Here is a 16,225-nt window from a genome sequence, read left to right on the forward strand (position 1 = left end):
GAATTCGAATAGCGCCTTGTATCTCTTCTAACAGAGATGGTCATATCTGACTAGAGTTACCGTAAAAAGAGCTGGGCCGAGATTAACAGAAACTGCACTGATGTAAAGACATAAGGCCTAACTCCATTTTTTTTATTTTTGCAAGACCATCCACATGCCTGCCTTTGAATAAGATGCCATTGGTCCTTATCTGTTAACTGTTAAAGTGTCAATTAATTTAGATACAGACATCAAGAAAACAGCTGGTGTGACATCTATCTGGAACAAGTGTGTTGTTATCTCAATTTTAAGGTAATAAGAGCAATAGCCAAAACAGTGTAGTCTGAATGTTTTAAAGTCTTACACGAGCATCTTGCAACTCATTGTTTATATCAAACATTCCTATGGTGATGTTGGAAATTCCAACTTAGATATAATACAGTTTAAGAGAACTGACACTAGACTTCCTGCCATGAGCGATCTTTTGTCCCAGATTATCATGAGCAAGATATAGCCAGAGATGATCCTGCCTGCCAGAAATGCTGCTGTATCGTACTTTCTACTAAAAGCTGAAATCGACCTTGAGCCCAGGAGGAGCCAATGCTGAATGCGTGTTTGCCTTTCGCATGGAACACGCTTCCTTGACTCCTGATAATTACAGTGTTTTGCTGTAAATAAGGTATGCAGTGCACTCATACTCGCTGTTAGAAATGGGGCAGTCAGGTTACCCCCTGTCCAGGCAAGGACCCTCACTCTAGTCAGGGCAAAGGAGAAACACACCCAGTTAACCCCTGCTCACTCCCTTGGTAGCTTGGCATGAGCAGAAAGGCTTAATCCAGAGATAATGTGTAAAATATTTGTACTAACACACACAGTAATACAGTGGAAACACCACAAAATGACTCAGCACCAGGTTAGTGATATAGCCAATACTAACACGACCAAAACGACAAAAATCCAACATACACAAGCAAAGTTATGAATTTTTAAAGGATTAAACTTCAACATAGCGCTTTGAATTGGTGACATCACGGTGTTGTGACAGAGTCATTCCGAGCAATGGTGCATGACCCCCAGGTACAGTACCTTGTGGAAATGAGGAAACAAGCCAGTGCATGGAGTCGGAGATTGCAGCATCGCTGAATCTGGTGGCCTCGGGTCCTTGCTGTGGAGCAGTTGAGGTGAGGCGGCTTTGGCTGGATCTGTGCACTTCTGGTGGAGTTGATAGCCAGCAGTCACGGCGTAGTGTGGCGTAGTTGGTTGTCATGGACGTCAGTGACACTGCACTTAGGGACTCATGGATTCACGGACTTTGGCGGGGCTGCTGCGGCATCGGGCCTGCGGGGTTGTTGCACTCCAGTAAGGAATACAGCTTCAGTTGCGGGCGGTGGCGTGGAATCTGGCAGCGGCATCAGTCTGGGGTCATCTAAAGTCGGCGCACTTGGTTTTTCTTGGCTTTCTACCAGCTTCTCCTTTCAAGGGCCCAGGGACTGGATTAGGCACCACTGGCAGGGCAGGAGTCTCCACAGAGAGTCCAGGTGCTGGCAGAGGAAGTCTTTGATGGCCCTGAGATTTCAGAACAGGGGGCATGCTCATTCCAAGCCCTTGGAGATACCTCTCAAGGAGGAATATACCACAAAGTCCGGACTTCGCCCCCTTTCTCAGGCAGAAGCAGCAGCTGTAGGATAGGCCTACAAAGCACCGTCACAGGCAGGGGCAGGCGCAGCACTTCTCCTTCAGCTCTTCTCCTAGCAGAGGTTAGTCTTGAGTCCTTGAAGTGATCTAAAGTCTGGGGTTTTTGGGCCCAGTACTTATACCCCTTTCTCCCTTTGAAGTTGCCCAACTTCAAAGAAAAGTCTCTGTTGTTTACTGGATCCTGTCTTGCCCAGGCTTGGCCTTAGACACACACCAGAAGGTTGGAAACTGCTTTGTGTGAGGGCAGGAACAGCCCTTTCAGGTGTAAGTGACCACTCCTTCCCCCAGTTTAACCCAGAAGGTCCATCAAGATATGCAGGTTACACCCCAGCACTCTTTGTGTCACTGTCTAGTAGAGATACACAAACAGCCCAACTATCAGTCTGACCCAGACAGTGAATCCACAAACAGGCAGAGTCACAGGATGGTTTAAGCAAGAAAATGCAGACTTTCTAAAAGTGACCTTTTCAATCTAACAATCTAAAAACCATACTCACTAAAAAATGTATTTTTTAAATTGTGAGTTCAGAGACCCCAAACACCAAATTTCTATCTGCTCTGAAAGAGAAACTGCACTTTAAGGATATTTAAAGGCAGCCCCCATGTTAACCTATGAGAGAGATAGGCCTTGCAACAGTGAAAACCAAATTTGGCAGTATTTCACTGTTAGGACATGTAAAAACACACCAGCACACGTCCAACTTTTAACATACACTGCACCCTGCCCATGAGGGTTCCTCTGACCTACCTTAGGGGTGCCTTACATGTACAAAAAGGGAAGGTTTAACACTGTGGCATTGCAATACCTAATGCCATAGTAAATATAGAAAAGAGAAAAGGCCCACTTTTGCTAATGCACAGATCAGCAGGATAGAGTGCAGAATTGTATGTGGTCAAGGACAGAGGCCAAAACTGTATATGACGTCAGAATAGTGAGCAAGAACAGAGTGGGGGCTTGGGTGAGAGGCAGACATTAGTTGTAGTAGATAAAATAAATGATCACACAGCTGAAATGGAAGGTCACAGCATGAGTAATAGGCCACATTGTAATAGGAACATGTCCTTAGAAATAATGCAGATCATAGCATTATGAGAGAATGTGATAAGCTTTATACATTTGCAAAGCAGCAGACACGTAGGGAGGAAATGCTGATATGCTTCACAGCATGAAGCTAAAAGACATTGTGCTTACTAGCAAAATGTATCAATAGAGGGTGCACTTCAGTCACGTTCTTGTAACGTGGGCTTGGATGTTTTTGCAGAAAACTATTGCTTTTCATGCTGAAATTATTAGAGATAACAATGTACTAAGAAAGTGTTTTAATGAATTTGCATGCCACTGATGAATAGGAGTCCATAGCGGTTTTGAGACTATATAACTCACTGTCTGTTATGTTGCAGTTTGAGTGCAGTTCAGTCACAGAGCTGATCTGTCCTCCTGGCCGTATTTGATTTAAAAAACTATTCTATATTGCCAACGAGAATTGTGTTGCTTTTTCATTTCTATTCCGACAACACTATGATAGAATTTTTCCACCATACATCAATCCACACAAAGTCAGTGCAACCTCACAGAAACACATGATACATTCCGAACCACCCATCCATTTACTCTCCACGAATGTTAGCTTCTGTACATTACACAACACACACACCTGCAGAAAGGCCCAACCTGTGTTAACCAGTGCCACTTATGTGGGAGAGCTGCTTTACCCTTGGCTAGCACCGGTATAAACTCTCTCTGCGGCCCACGAACCCATCTGATTAAGAAGTTAAACTCTGCAAATAGCGACACAACCTTGTCCCCTGTTTTTCCTAGAGTTGGTTTCGTCTTTCTTTGTATGTGAATGTACAAAGAACAAAGGGAAAATAAGACCACATACCTTTCTGTCCTTGAACACCACCTGCAAGAAAAGATACTAGATTTAGTAAATATTGGATAAATATGGCAGGGTAACATCAGTACAGGAGTGAAACAAGGAAGCATATCATTCACAAGCACCGCACTTGGTCAAAAGTATTCGCAATTTCCTTTGTCATTTTGTTTTATTCTGTTTCCATTTGTATCGTTATTATGTTGCATAGTGTCTGAAACATTTTGCCAGGAAATGGTATGTGCGTTTGTGCATGTACGTTCTTGTGCATTAAACGTAAAAAATTAATTGATAAACCTGTGATTGGGACTGCACCATCTCCCCTACGCGCTCATCTATGCATCACTCAGAATCTTCTCCTCCAGCACAACCTTCCGCTCGCCGCCTCCTAGGGAGGCCTGTCCCGCTAGCCCAGGCAAAGGAAGTATCTGGTACCTTCATATTTTATCTTGATGTTAATCCTAACATCTGGAATGAGCGTGAATTCTCTTTTGCAGGCACATTATGGCCTGAGTAATCTATGCACATTGTGCTAGATTACTCAGGCATGGATGTTGAATCAGGCAAACTATGAGACATAGACGCGTGTAAATGTAAAAAACTCATTTTGTAAATTACACCTATTCCTGTCCTTTTTCATTTAAACGTTCTCAATACAAAAACTCAACGTAATCATTACTAATCTAGTAGAAGGCAACACAACTCCACTACGAAAAATCCCAATACATTTCCAACCATAGATAATGCTAGATTAAGCATCCTAATTGATAATTACCATTGCACATGTGCAGTAGCTGGGAATGGACAACAGGGCATCACCCGTAGACTGGCAGCAGGGATCCTACTTCCATGGCTACTGCTATGCTTGAAAACAGTCTCCATTATAGTGGGGTAATATTGCCATTCGCCCGGCTCACACATTTACGTATTAGCACGTGCACTGGGGGCTCTCCGGCTGAGCGCATGCGCAACTGGAAGCACCTTCTCTCACTGCAAGTCCTATCATAATGCGTATCAGTTTGACTAACAGCGTTGTTCTGCCACGCATTAGCCTACCACGTCTTTTCTGCACTGGACGGACCTTCACTGAGCCTCATGCACCCTCACGGGCGTGAGTATAGCTCGTGGCCTTTTGCAACCCAACAGCCACCACGGCCGAAGAAATTGTGGAAGACGCACAAGCAAGGGAAGTGTTGAGCCTGGCAGACAAACCCCCACAGGCGCTTTTGGACTAGCAGACTAATCAAGTCACTCACGCTCTGCAATTAAGTACATTCTGATCTCTTCAACATGAGGTAAAACGTATGAGGTCGCAATTCCAGTTAGTTTAAACCAAGGCAGTGGCATGTTTATCTTAATTTGTATTTCAGACTGAGAAGCACAAAACTGCATAAAAGAGAGACCGTTTAGATATTTATCTCAGTCATTGTTTGGTTTTACTCACACTAAAGTGTCACTCAGAGTGTCTCACGTCATAGCTGCCAAGTTTACAGATTGCCTATGTGTGACATTTTCATGGCTTCAGTGTCTATGAGTGACATTCCACAGCTAAATGTCTGATACCTCACTGTAACACTTTATCAACTTTATGGCTGATAACAACAAGCAAGGGCATCCATTTAGAGATAAATATTACAAATTACCCAATTATAAGTGATGGGAACCCCTTAAAATGCCTGAAAACGTCTGCAAAATCCCTGAAATAGAAAAGCGAGTGAATAGACCCACCCGAAGCCTCCCAATATGAAGATAGCCACTGCACCTTGACTTACTTAGGTAGCTGAGTTACTTCTTTGCGTGGCCAATGGATGTTCAGTATTCCCACAAACCCAACATTCCCACCTGCTTCCCTCAACTGGATGACAGGTGCATTGCACTAAAAATTTACATTAAGGCAAGTGTCTTTCCCATGTTGCAGCCACTCCGGCTCTAGTGGTGAGAGAGAGGCCGCATATGTGGCTATCCGTCAGCTGTCTTCGTCATGCTGGACTGTTTCTGTCTCAAGCTGGACTATCTCTATCCACTGAGAATTTCAGATTACACCAGGAGGACATGTGAGCCAAAGATGAACATAAACCAGGCCTAATCTGATGATTTAGTATCTATAGCAACCACAGTGCCCTCTGCTTGAACTCAGGCCAATCTCTCTGACAGACTGCTTGGGGCACCTGGAAACTGCTGCACATGTCACACTGCTTATACACACCTCTTAATAGATCACAGCACAAAGCACCTCAGGTAATGCACAGAGGAGCTATTGTAATGTGTGACTTAACAGTTCAATAAGGGGATGCAGGCACATGCATTAAAATGAGCTACTCTAACCTTAATGTGTGGTACTTGCAGGGCTGACACATTTGGCAACGGAATGTCACTCTTACACATACTGACACCAGGAAAATGCCACGCATAGGCAATCTGAAAACTTGGCCGCTACGGTTGTGAACTCGCCCTTGGCTTACCTATTTTGTTATAATAATAGTAAGCGGGCGCATCCCTAAGGTCGATGAACCTTTTGACTCATTTAAATTTATACCAGGAGTTATATATAAGGCATAACAATATCAAACAATACAAATCATTAGTGAGTCAGAAAAGAATGCACCATGACCTATTCGGCCATGAATAACCACACCTTTATTATCCATTTAAATGTTTATTTCCCTATATTAACAACGCTAAGGTCACGAAAATGAGTCTCAATGCCAAATGGCAGAAATAAAGAAACATCACTGGTTGCCTGAAACGCCTAAAGAACCTCAATTTAAATAAAGCAAATAAAACGATAATTTCAATACCGAATACACCAATAACATACATTTGTCCAACAATACAGTGGTTTCAGATTATAGGTATAGAGAAAAACTCCTCGCTAAATTCAGATTGGCATTAGCATGTTGGGCTTCATGCAAAAGTTTTAGTAACACTGATTTAAAAAACATCTAGCTAGGGAAAACTAAAGACAAAACAACAATGCACAGATCATTCATATTACCCATCTCTAGAGAATCAGCAAAGCAGCTTCGGCTTCATCAGGGGGTCAGCAGCATCAGCATCAGGACAGGGGGCAGGGAAAGGGTGATGGTTTAGAATTTGGACTATAAAATCACTAAACCATCAGATCATTAGTTCAGCATTGAACAGGCAAAGTAAACTCGGAAAATAATAAAGTACCAGTACGTCAGTAGACTGACTGGCAAGGCACGAAGTGTCAAAGTGACAGGTCACACCAAGAATGCGAAGGGAAGACTCTAAAAGCACTCAGCGCACAGTTGTTAAATTAAAACTATCACACGTTTGCTATTGGTCAGAAGCATCAGGCGACGAAGGAACATCCAATTACAAAAACATTAGATAACAACAATGTACTAGAAGAGATACAACAACAACATTGGCAATGTGATGATTGGGTCTTCTCCATTTGCGTAACTCCAAAGTATACTAAACGTATCATCCCGCTCTTCCTTCCGTCTGCGATCAGTAGGCCCTTTTGTTCGGCACATTCCAGGTATGCTGCTAGTCAGTGGTTACAGAGACTGCAGAAACCTTCAAAAACAGGTCAGTTCCTCAAAAGAAATACATTTTGTTAGTGCAAAACGTATAGACAGATATGCAACTCAAACTATAAAATTCTGTTATACAACGGACATGGAATTATTTCTTAAGTTACATCTTCCAATACTTTGGCAGACAATCAACTTTAGCTGTGGTAGTGCTTGCTTGAGGCTCTGCTGTTAGCACAAATAAAGCTCATATTATTTAACCATTAATATAACAGAGCAATGCATTTAAAATTAATAGAATTCTTAATTCAATATGAGTACATTATTTGTGAAGGATCATATACGCGGGGTCTTACATATGATGGTGGCCAATCAAGTAGGCACATTATGTGTCAAACATTAATTTCAACGTTGATACATCTCATATATCAAAAACAAATGCAAAAATAAAGGAAAATAATTATTAAGGTTAATTTCAGTGCTCACAATCCATCCTCTGATGACTATATATATCATCACACTTACACCTCAAATAAATTGATTTATTTCATTGCACAGACTTTCTAAAATTTTTATTCCCACACATTTTTATAGTCTTCCTTCCTCTTTGAATTTTCCTCTAACCTCCTCTGTTTCTTTTCTAATTTTCTCATTTTTATCACAATATACAATTTACACATTCCCCATATTCCAATTAGACAAATCACAATAATCGAAACCCCTTGTATTATTTTCATTAACATCCCTTTTCCCAGATTGCTGAGCCAATTTCCCACAGCAGTCATCCCTTTGCCAGACTTTTCCCAAACAGTGAGCTCAGTTAGTTTTTTAAAAATTCAGTTTCATCTTTTGTTATATTGTTAATCAATCCTCTATCTGCTTTACTGTTGCCTGGAATATATGAACAACAATGACGCAGACCTAGCAATTTACAAACTCCACCCTCCTTTGCCAAGAGGATGTCTAACGCAAGGCGGTTCTGAAGAGTTACTGCTCTTACCGCAGCCATTTCTGTATCCAAAAGGATTATGGCACCTGAAAAATCGGTCAGCATGTAATCCACAACTGTAGACAACTGTTGAATTTTATTTGAATTCAGAACAACTCCCACTGAAGGAGTTATTGCTCCAAATATGTCTCCAACAATGCCAGAAACTGACTCTCACTTTTGTCTCTTTTGTTGTAATTCATTCATTTTAGGAATGTACTCAAGTCATCCAGTTGGTACATTTTCAGGAAGCCTATTCCTAAATAACATGTGCCATACCATCCTTTAGGAAGAAAGTAATATGAATTTTTCCCACAATGTAATAAATTCCAGGCACTGGCGGGTCCTGACCATTCAACATAAATGTCCACTTATACTGAAATAGAAACACGTCTGCATTCACTCGCTCCCCCAAATACTTTATCAACCCTAGATTGTGGCCTATAGATAGAAAGGTTTCCTACGTGTTGTGCATCTAAAGATAGTCTCCCTTGTTGGTCAGTAAATGCATAATCATTCCCAGGTCTACGTGGAACTAATCCCTTATCTACCTTAGCCTTCATTGCCCTTCTCCTATCTTCTGTGTACTCTAAAAAGCTCTTTTCTAAGGGTGAGAGTAAACAATTTAAATTGTTCTCATGTGTGTAAACATTCCCAAATGTTAATGTAGACTCAAAGAAATCCCTCATTATTACTATATTATTGTCCTTAGCTATCTTATTAAGATCTCTAATTATAGGAACAAAAGTAAACACTACATCAAAATTAGAAATTAAATACTGGATATACTCCTGGTTATAAAATCTTGTTATTAAAAGACTACAACTTATGCCGTATGTTAGTGGCAGAATGTGACAGGCTATTTCCTCCTCAACAGAGGCTGGAATCTGTGTGCAAACATAACAATCTTTTGCATCCAATGTATCAACATACTCACGCAACAAGCGATAGAAGACATTAGAAGAAAGGTCTCCCTGTGCATTATCTGCATGCAAGTATTTCTCATCTATTGTAAATGTATCTATTGCAGAAAATGTAGGTGCTATCTCTGAGGATCTAGTAGTTGTTTCTACAGCTATGGTATAGTTGGTTCCATTCTTATCAAAGACTATCACACCCACAATCAATAACAAACATACAACCATACAAACAATCACCAAACCAATACCCATATATTTACAGCATCTATTTTTAATTTTCTGCTGGTTGTGGTTGCCCATGGTCTGTAAAGAATCAGAAAATAAAAGCTAATACAAGAATGTAGCTATGCAGCAAAAATCAAAAACTTCAACAAAAAAAAAAAAACTTTACAAGTCTTCAATCCCTCCCTATTGTGGCCTTGTTCACAACTTCATTCACAGAGGACCCTCTTTGTTAAAAATCAGTTAAATTGTCAAATTCAGTTTAGCGGCTTGGCAAATCAGATTATCAATGTCTTTTCAAATTAGTCTCTTTCATTTAGTTTTCAAATTCACAATTTCCCAACAAATTTTTCATTGATTTTCTTCATGTGTCAACATATAGACCCCAGAATGTCTCTATCAAAACAAAAAATCAACAAATCTTCTTGCCATTCTTTGGTAGCTACATATACCCAATCAGGACCTAAAAATCTTTGATTGGCAACTCTCTTTCTTTTTAATCTTCGACCATCACTTGATTCACCATCACTCAGATCTTCTCTTCTGGTGGTATCGACTTTTTCCTGAATTGTTGGCACCAGATTTGTCTTCTTTGTCTTTGATCTTGTTTCTGACCAGTTGTCACCTTTCAGAGATTTTCTCGTTAATGCTCTCTTCAGTATTGGACACGAGTTCTTCTCCTTTGACATTCCTGCAACCAGTTCAGGAGGAGTCAAATCCTTTTGCTTTAGATCTGCCTCAACTCCCTTCCCGCTGGGGGCAGTCACTTGTTCAGTTTGGTTTCCCAGACCTTTTGCTTCTGAGGACACCCTCCTCTGAACAGATTCTCTCTCTGGTTCTCTCACTGTTTTATGTTAGGATGTTGAGGACATCGCATCCTCATCTTCCAGGATTCCGTACACTTCATCTGTCACAGGAGTGGGCAAGTCAACTGAAGTATGTTCAGGTACTGTCTCCAGCTTGCTTCTTCTTCTTTCTTGCCTTGGAATATGTCTAGGTGGAGGTAATCACAACAGCCACTCTTCTTGCTCTGTTGGATTATTCACTTTCCGTGTGTGGCTTGCGTGGATCCAGTTTGGAAGTCCAGCACACTTCAAAGCCGTGGGAGTGATTAATACCACCTTGTAAGGACCCTTCCACCAAGGCTCCGAATACGATTCTCTCACGTGCTTTCAAATCACAACCCAATCACCTGCTTTCAGGTTGTGTCCTTGACCTTGGGGCGGTTGCAGTGTGGGGAGGTCCTTCTGATGAGAGAAAGAGCAAACCACATCAGCTAGACCTTTGCAGTAGTCCAAAACCAATTCATCTGTAATGTTCACAAGAGCATTTGCAGGTACAACTAGCAATCTCATGGCTCTCCCGTGAGGATTTCGTGAGGCGACAATCCTGTTTTCTTGTCAGGGGTGTTTCTCATTGATATTAGAATCAACTGCAAAGCAGCTGGCCATTTCAGCTTTGTGGATGCACGCATTTTTGTCAATCTCAACTTCAAAGTACCATTCATCTGTTCTACAAGTCCTGAGGCTTCTGGGCGGTAACCACAGTGAAGCTTCTGCTCAATGTTTAAAGCTGAACATAGCAACTTAATCACTTCATTGTTGAAGTGCCTTCCTCTATCTGATTCTAAAGAGACCAGGAAACTGAAACGTGGAATTAACTCCCTAAGCAATAACTTTGCTATTGTAAGACTGTCATTTCTGTGTAGGATAAGCCTCAATCCAATGACTAAAGATGCACACAATCACCAACACATATTTCAAACCAGCACACGCATGCATCTCATTGAAATCCAGTTGCATTCTGCTGAATGGTCATCCAGCCATGCCAATATGTCCCATATTGATGACTGTTCCTTTGCCCACGTTCATCTGCTGGCAGATGACGCACCTGTGGCAAACTGCTTCGGAGACCTGTCTAAATTTTGGATTGAACCAAAATTGCTGAAAGTCCTGACCATGACATCTCTACCCACATGTGCCTGACCATGATAGTATCTGGCCATCTGTGTCAGTAGACTGTTAGGCAGTACTACCTTCCCTTCTCCCGAGACCCACAGATCATCATCCCTTTGGACGCATTTAATTTTTAACCAGTCCCTTCGCTCATCCTTTGAAACATTATCTTGAAGAGTTTTCAAAGTGTCAATAACGTGAATTAAATCATTTGTATAGACCTTATCATTTGCAGGCAACAATTCCCATTCTCCTTTGTAAGATATGCCGTTCAAGGCACAAAACTTTGCAACTTGATCCGCATATGCATTACTCATTGACACATAATCCTGTAATCTCTGATGTGCACTGCATTTCACCACAGCAATCTTTTCAGGCATTTGAATCAACTCATGTGTTCTTTCACCATTTCTTATTGGTGAGCCAGAAGAAGTTAGGAAACCTCTCTGTGACCACAATTGGCCAAAGTCATGCACAATGTTGAGTTGAAATGTGGCATGCTCTAGTAAGAGCCACCATTTCCACCACTTGTGCAGAAAAGACTCCTTGAAGCCACAAAGCTTCCAGTTTGCCGTGAGAGTACACACTGCATACCCTGCTCTTAATGTGCCCACATTATCTCTCAGGCAAGAAGGATCAACAAAGATAATTTGGTCATTCTCTTCCAGGCAAGTATCTCTAATATCGGCTCTGGGTTTTGTGCATAATTCTGTAATTTCCAGACAGTCATGTTCAGTGTCATTCATTTTATCAATATTATCACTCTCATTTGGAAGTAAAGTTGCCGGGTTAAGTAAGTGGCTAAAAAATATGCCACCGGGCGATTCACACCGCCATGAGTTTGAGTCAAAACAGACAAAGAACATGCATCATGTTCATGACAAAACAACAGAAAAGGTTTTGTGAAATCAGGCATCCCCAAAGCTGGAGCTTGGCACAAACTCTCTTTCAGATCATTAAATGCTGTCATACAGGCTTCATCCAGCACTATAGGATCGGAAAAACCCTTATGAGTCAGCTTCTGTAAGGGCTTCGAGAGAACTGAAAAATTTGGGGTCCATTGGCAGCAGTATTCCACCATTCCCAAAAACATCCTCACATCTTTCTGAGTAGTTGATGCTGGCACTTGCAACAAAGTTGCAACCGTCTCTCTGGAAATTTTCCTAGTACCTTTTGCAATCAAATGACCCAAGTATTTCACTTCTTTCTGACAATATTGCAATTTGGCCCGGGACACTTTATGACCAGTCTCCCAAAAAGTTAAAGAATACAATAATATCATTTTTGCACCCTTCTGTAGTCCTGGACGTGATCAGCAGATCATCTATGTATTAGACCAATATTGAATGATAAGGCGTCATTAGTGATTACAAATTCTTTTTCAAGATCTGATTAAAATAGATGGTGACTCTGAAAACCCTTGTGGAATTATACACCAACAGTAGATCCTGTTTAGGAATTTAAAACAAAAGCTATCCTCATGAAGAGGCACAGAAAAGAATGCCTGACATAGGTCCACCACAGTGAACCATTCAGCATCGCATGGGATCTGAAACACAATCACAGCTGGATTTGGCACTACTGGGCAACACTTGACAGCTATGTCATTTATTTTTCTTAAATCGTGCACAAGTCGAATTTTCCCACAGGGCTTGTGCAGTCCCATTATTGGTGAATTACACAGGCTGCTCAAACCTTGTTTTAAAATTTAAAATTCCTTTCTCCACAAATGCTCTTATTAACGGCATCACACCATTTCCTGAAAGATCCCTACCCTTTGTCATGACACTTTTCTGTAAATCAGCAGGAAGATCTTTCACTGTGAAAACTGGAAAGAAACCAATCAAAGGATCTTCTTCGTTCATTGGCTCATTGAAACTGATCAAATGAAATTCTTTGTCACTGACTTATTGTTAACAGTAAGTATCAGGTCTTCTTCATCATCACTGTTTGTTTGAATTTCTGTGGCCTCGTCTGACCAGGTAATGGAGCATCTTGTTTTGCACAATAAATCCTTTCCCAGTAAGGACACAGGACTTGAATCACAAATCACAAATTTGTGCAAATACTTAAAATTGCCAATTTTAACAAAGACTGTTTCCGTAATTGGGTTAGTCAAATATTGATTAGCAACTCCTACAATTTGAACTGTCTTTCATCTGGGCTGGAAGGCCTGCCTTTAGGGTGACTTATAAGTGACCTGGGCCACTTTCGGCAAAATCTGCCGTTTGCGATTCGCAAATGCGTGTTTCCTATGCAGAAATGCATTTTGCGAGTCGTTACCGACTCGCAAAATGCATTTCCGAATCGCAAATAGGAAGGGGTGTTCCCTTCCTATTTGCGAGTCTCAGTGGTATGCAACTCCATTTGCGACCGCGTACGCGGTCGCAAATGGAGTCGCAGTTACCATCCACTTCAAGTGGATGGTAACCCACTCGCAAATTGGAAGGGGTCCCCATGGGACCCCTTCCAGTTTGAGACTGGACCCCAAAACATTTTTTCAGGGCAGGGAGTGGTCCAAGGGACCACTCCCTGCCCTGAAAAAACCGAAACAAAAGGTTTCGGATTTTTTTGAAATGCAGCTCGTTTTCCCTTAGGGAAAACGGGCTACATTTAAAAAAAAAAAAACTGCTTTATTTAAAAGCAGGTCGCTAACATGGAGTTCTGCTGACGTCAGCAGGCCTCCATGTTAGCGAGTGCCTATACTCGCAATGGGGCCGCAATTTGCGACCCACCTCATGAATATTCATGAGGTGGGTCATTGCGACCCCATTGCGAGTTGCAGTCGGTGTCTGAGACACCGTACTGCATAGCAATTTGCGGCTTGCAAATTGCGAGTCGCAGGGACTCGCAATTTGCAAGTCGCAAATTGCTTTTTTGCTACATCTGGCACCTGGTGTAGTAAATGGCAGTGAAAGAGTGCCTGCACCTTTTCACTCAGGCTGCAATGGCAGTCCTGCAGAAGTTGTTCTATGGGCTCCCTATGGGTGGCAAAATATATGCTGCAACCTATAGGGATCCCCTGGAATCCCAATGCCCTGGGTACCTTGGTATCATATATTAGGGACTTATAGGGAGGCACCAGTAGGCCAATTGTGGGTGAAATACAGAGTTTTGGGAGAGACAGCATAATCACTGGGGCCCTGGTTAGCAGGATCCCAGTGAACACAGTCAAGCACACTGACATCAGGCAGAAAAAGGGGGTAACTATGCCAAGAAAGAGGGTACTTTCCTACAGCGATCAATAATGCGACGTCCTAAGAAGCGGTGTGTCAAAGAGAGATGTTGTGGTTCCACTCAGCAGAGTGATGGTGATGTGTGGATGTTCTCAGAACACAGCTGCAGAACCCACTTACAAGGGCCCAAGACTGGATTGGCACCACTTGGTAGGGTAGGGCTTACAAGTGGCAGAGTCCAGAAGCGTTGGCAGAGGTGAGTGAAGTCTTTGATTTCCATGAGATTTCAGAACAGGAGACAAGCCAGCAAGCCCTTGGAGTCACTTGGTTCTGGGGATGTAGACATTCTGGTTCAGTATTTTCCACTCCAGGCAAGGAAGGCAGCAGGCAAGGAAGGCAGCAGAGTGATAGTTCCTTCAGCAACACAGCAGACCTTCTTTCTGACAGAGTGTCCTCAGGTCCAGAAGTGTACTGATTTGGTGGGGTTTTGGGCCCAGTACTTATACTCAGTTGTGCCTTTGAAGTTGGGAGACTTCAAATAGAGGCCTTTGAAGTGCACAAAATGCCTACCCTTCCTTCCTTGGCTCCAGACACATTACAGTGGGTTAAGCAGTTCTTAGTGTGGGGTGGGACACAGCCCCATTCAAGTGCAAGTGTCAGCTCATCTCTCCCGTCCAGCTCAGGAAGACCCACCGGCCTGGTGATGGGTCATCAGGATATAAAATGCACACCATTTGTGTTACTGTCTGGAGAGAAGGCACAAGCGCCTAGCTGTCACCCCGCCCCCAGACATGTATTCAGAGACAGGCAGAGGCACAGAATGGTTAAAGTAAGAAAGTGCCATCTTTCTAAAAGTGGCATTTTCAGACTTGAAATTTAAAATCTGACTTCACCATAAGTTGGGATTTTCAATTGTGATTCCAGAGACACCAAATTCGAAATATTTATCTGATCCCAGTTGGAAATCACACTCATAAAATGTAATAAGGCTATCCCAATGTTAACCCATAGTAATGATAGGCCTTGCAAAAGTGAAAAATTAAGTTAAGAGTTGTTCACTACTTGGACATGTCAATCAATCAATCAATCAGTAAATTTGTTGAGCGTGCTACTCACCCGGAAGGGTCTCAAGGCGCTGGGGGGAGGGGGCAGGGGGAATGCTACTGTTTGAAGAGCCAGGTCTTGAGGTACTTCCTGAATGTCAGGAGGTCCTGGGTCATCCGCAGGCTGGCGGGGAGGGAGTTCCAGGTTTTGGCGGCAAGGTGGGAGAAGGATCTGCTGCCGGTTGTGGTAAGGTGAATGTGGGGGACTGTTGCGAGGTTGGCAGAACGGAGCTGCGTGTCGGGTTGTGAAAGCTGAATCGGTCGTTGAGGTAGGCTGGTCCGGTGTTGTGGAGAGCTTTGTGAGCGTGGATTAGGATTTTAAAGATGATCCTTTTGTTGACGGGTAGCCAGTGGAAGTCCCTGAGGTGGGCAGAGATGTGTTCGTGGTGAGGGAGGTTGAGGATGAGACGTGTTGAGGTGTTATGGATGCGCTGGTGTTTTTTCTGGAGCTTATCCGTTGTTCCCGCGTAGAGGGCGTTGCCATAGTCTTTTTTGCTGCTAATGAGGGCGTGGGTGACTGTTCTTCTGGTTTCCACGGGAATCCACTGGAAGGTCTTGCGGAGCATTCAAAGGGTGTTGAAGCATGAGGACGAGATGGCGTTGACTTGCTGGGTCATGGAGAGTGAAGAGTCTAGTATGAAGCCGAGGTTGCGTGCGTGGGTGGTGGGCATTGGGGGCGACCCCAGGGTGGCTGGCCACCAGGAGTCGTCCCATGCTGACTTGTTGGGGCTGAAGATGATGATCTAATTTTTTTCTGAATTCAGCTTGAGGTGGCTTGCTTTCATCCAGTTGGCAATAGAGTGGAGTCCG

The 16,225-nt window shown here is 42.7% G+C and overlaps 1 protein-coding gene across 1 annotated transcript in view; it reads right to left on the reverse strand.

The window, feature by feature from the left end:
• Window positions 1-16,225, reverse strand: part of TYROBP (transmembrane immune signaling adaptor TYROBP) — a 177,081-nt gene that overhangs the window by 45,573 nt on the left and 115,283 nt on the right. Inside the window, exon 2 of the mRNA XM_069201117.1 lies at window positions 3,558-3,578. Coding sequence (XP_069057218.1) covers window positions 3,558-3,578 — 21 coding nt within the window. The remainder of the gene's footprint in view (window positions 1-3,557; window positions 3,579-16,225) is intronic.

This window comes from Pleurodeles waltl, chromosome 7 (assembly GCF_031143425.1).
Source record: "Pleurodeles waltl isolate 20211129_DDA chromosome 7, aPleWal1.hap1.20221129, whole genome shotgun sequence".
Taxonomy (NCBI): domain Eukaryota; kingdom Metazoa; phylum Chordata; class Amphibia; order Caudata; family Salamandridae; genus Pleurodeles; species Pleurodeles waltl.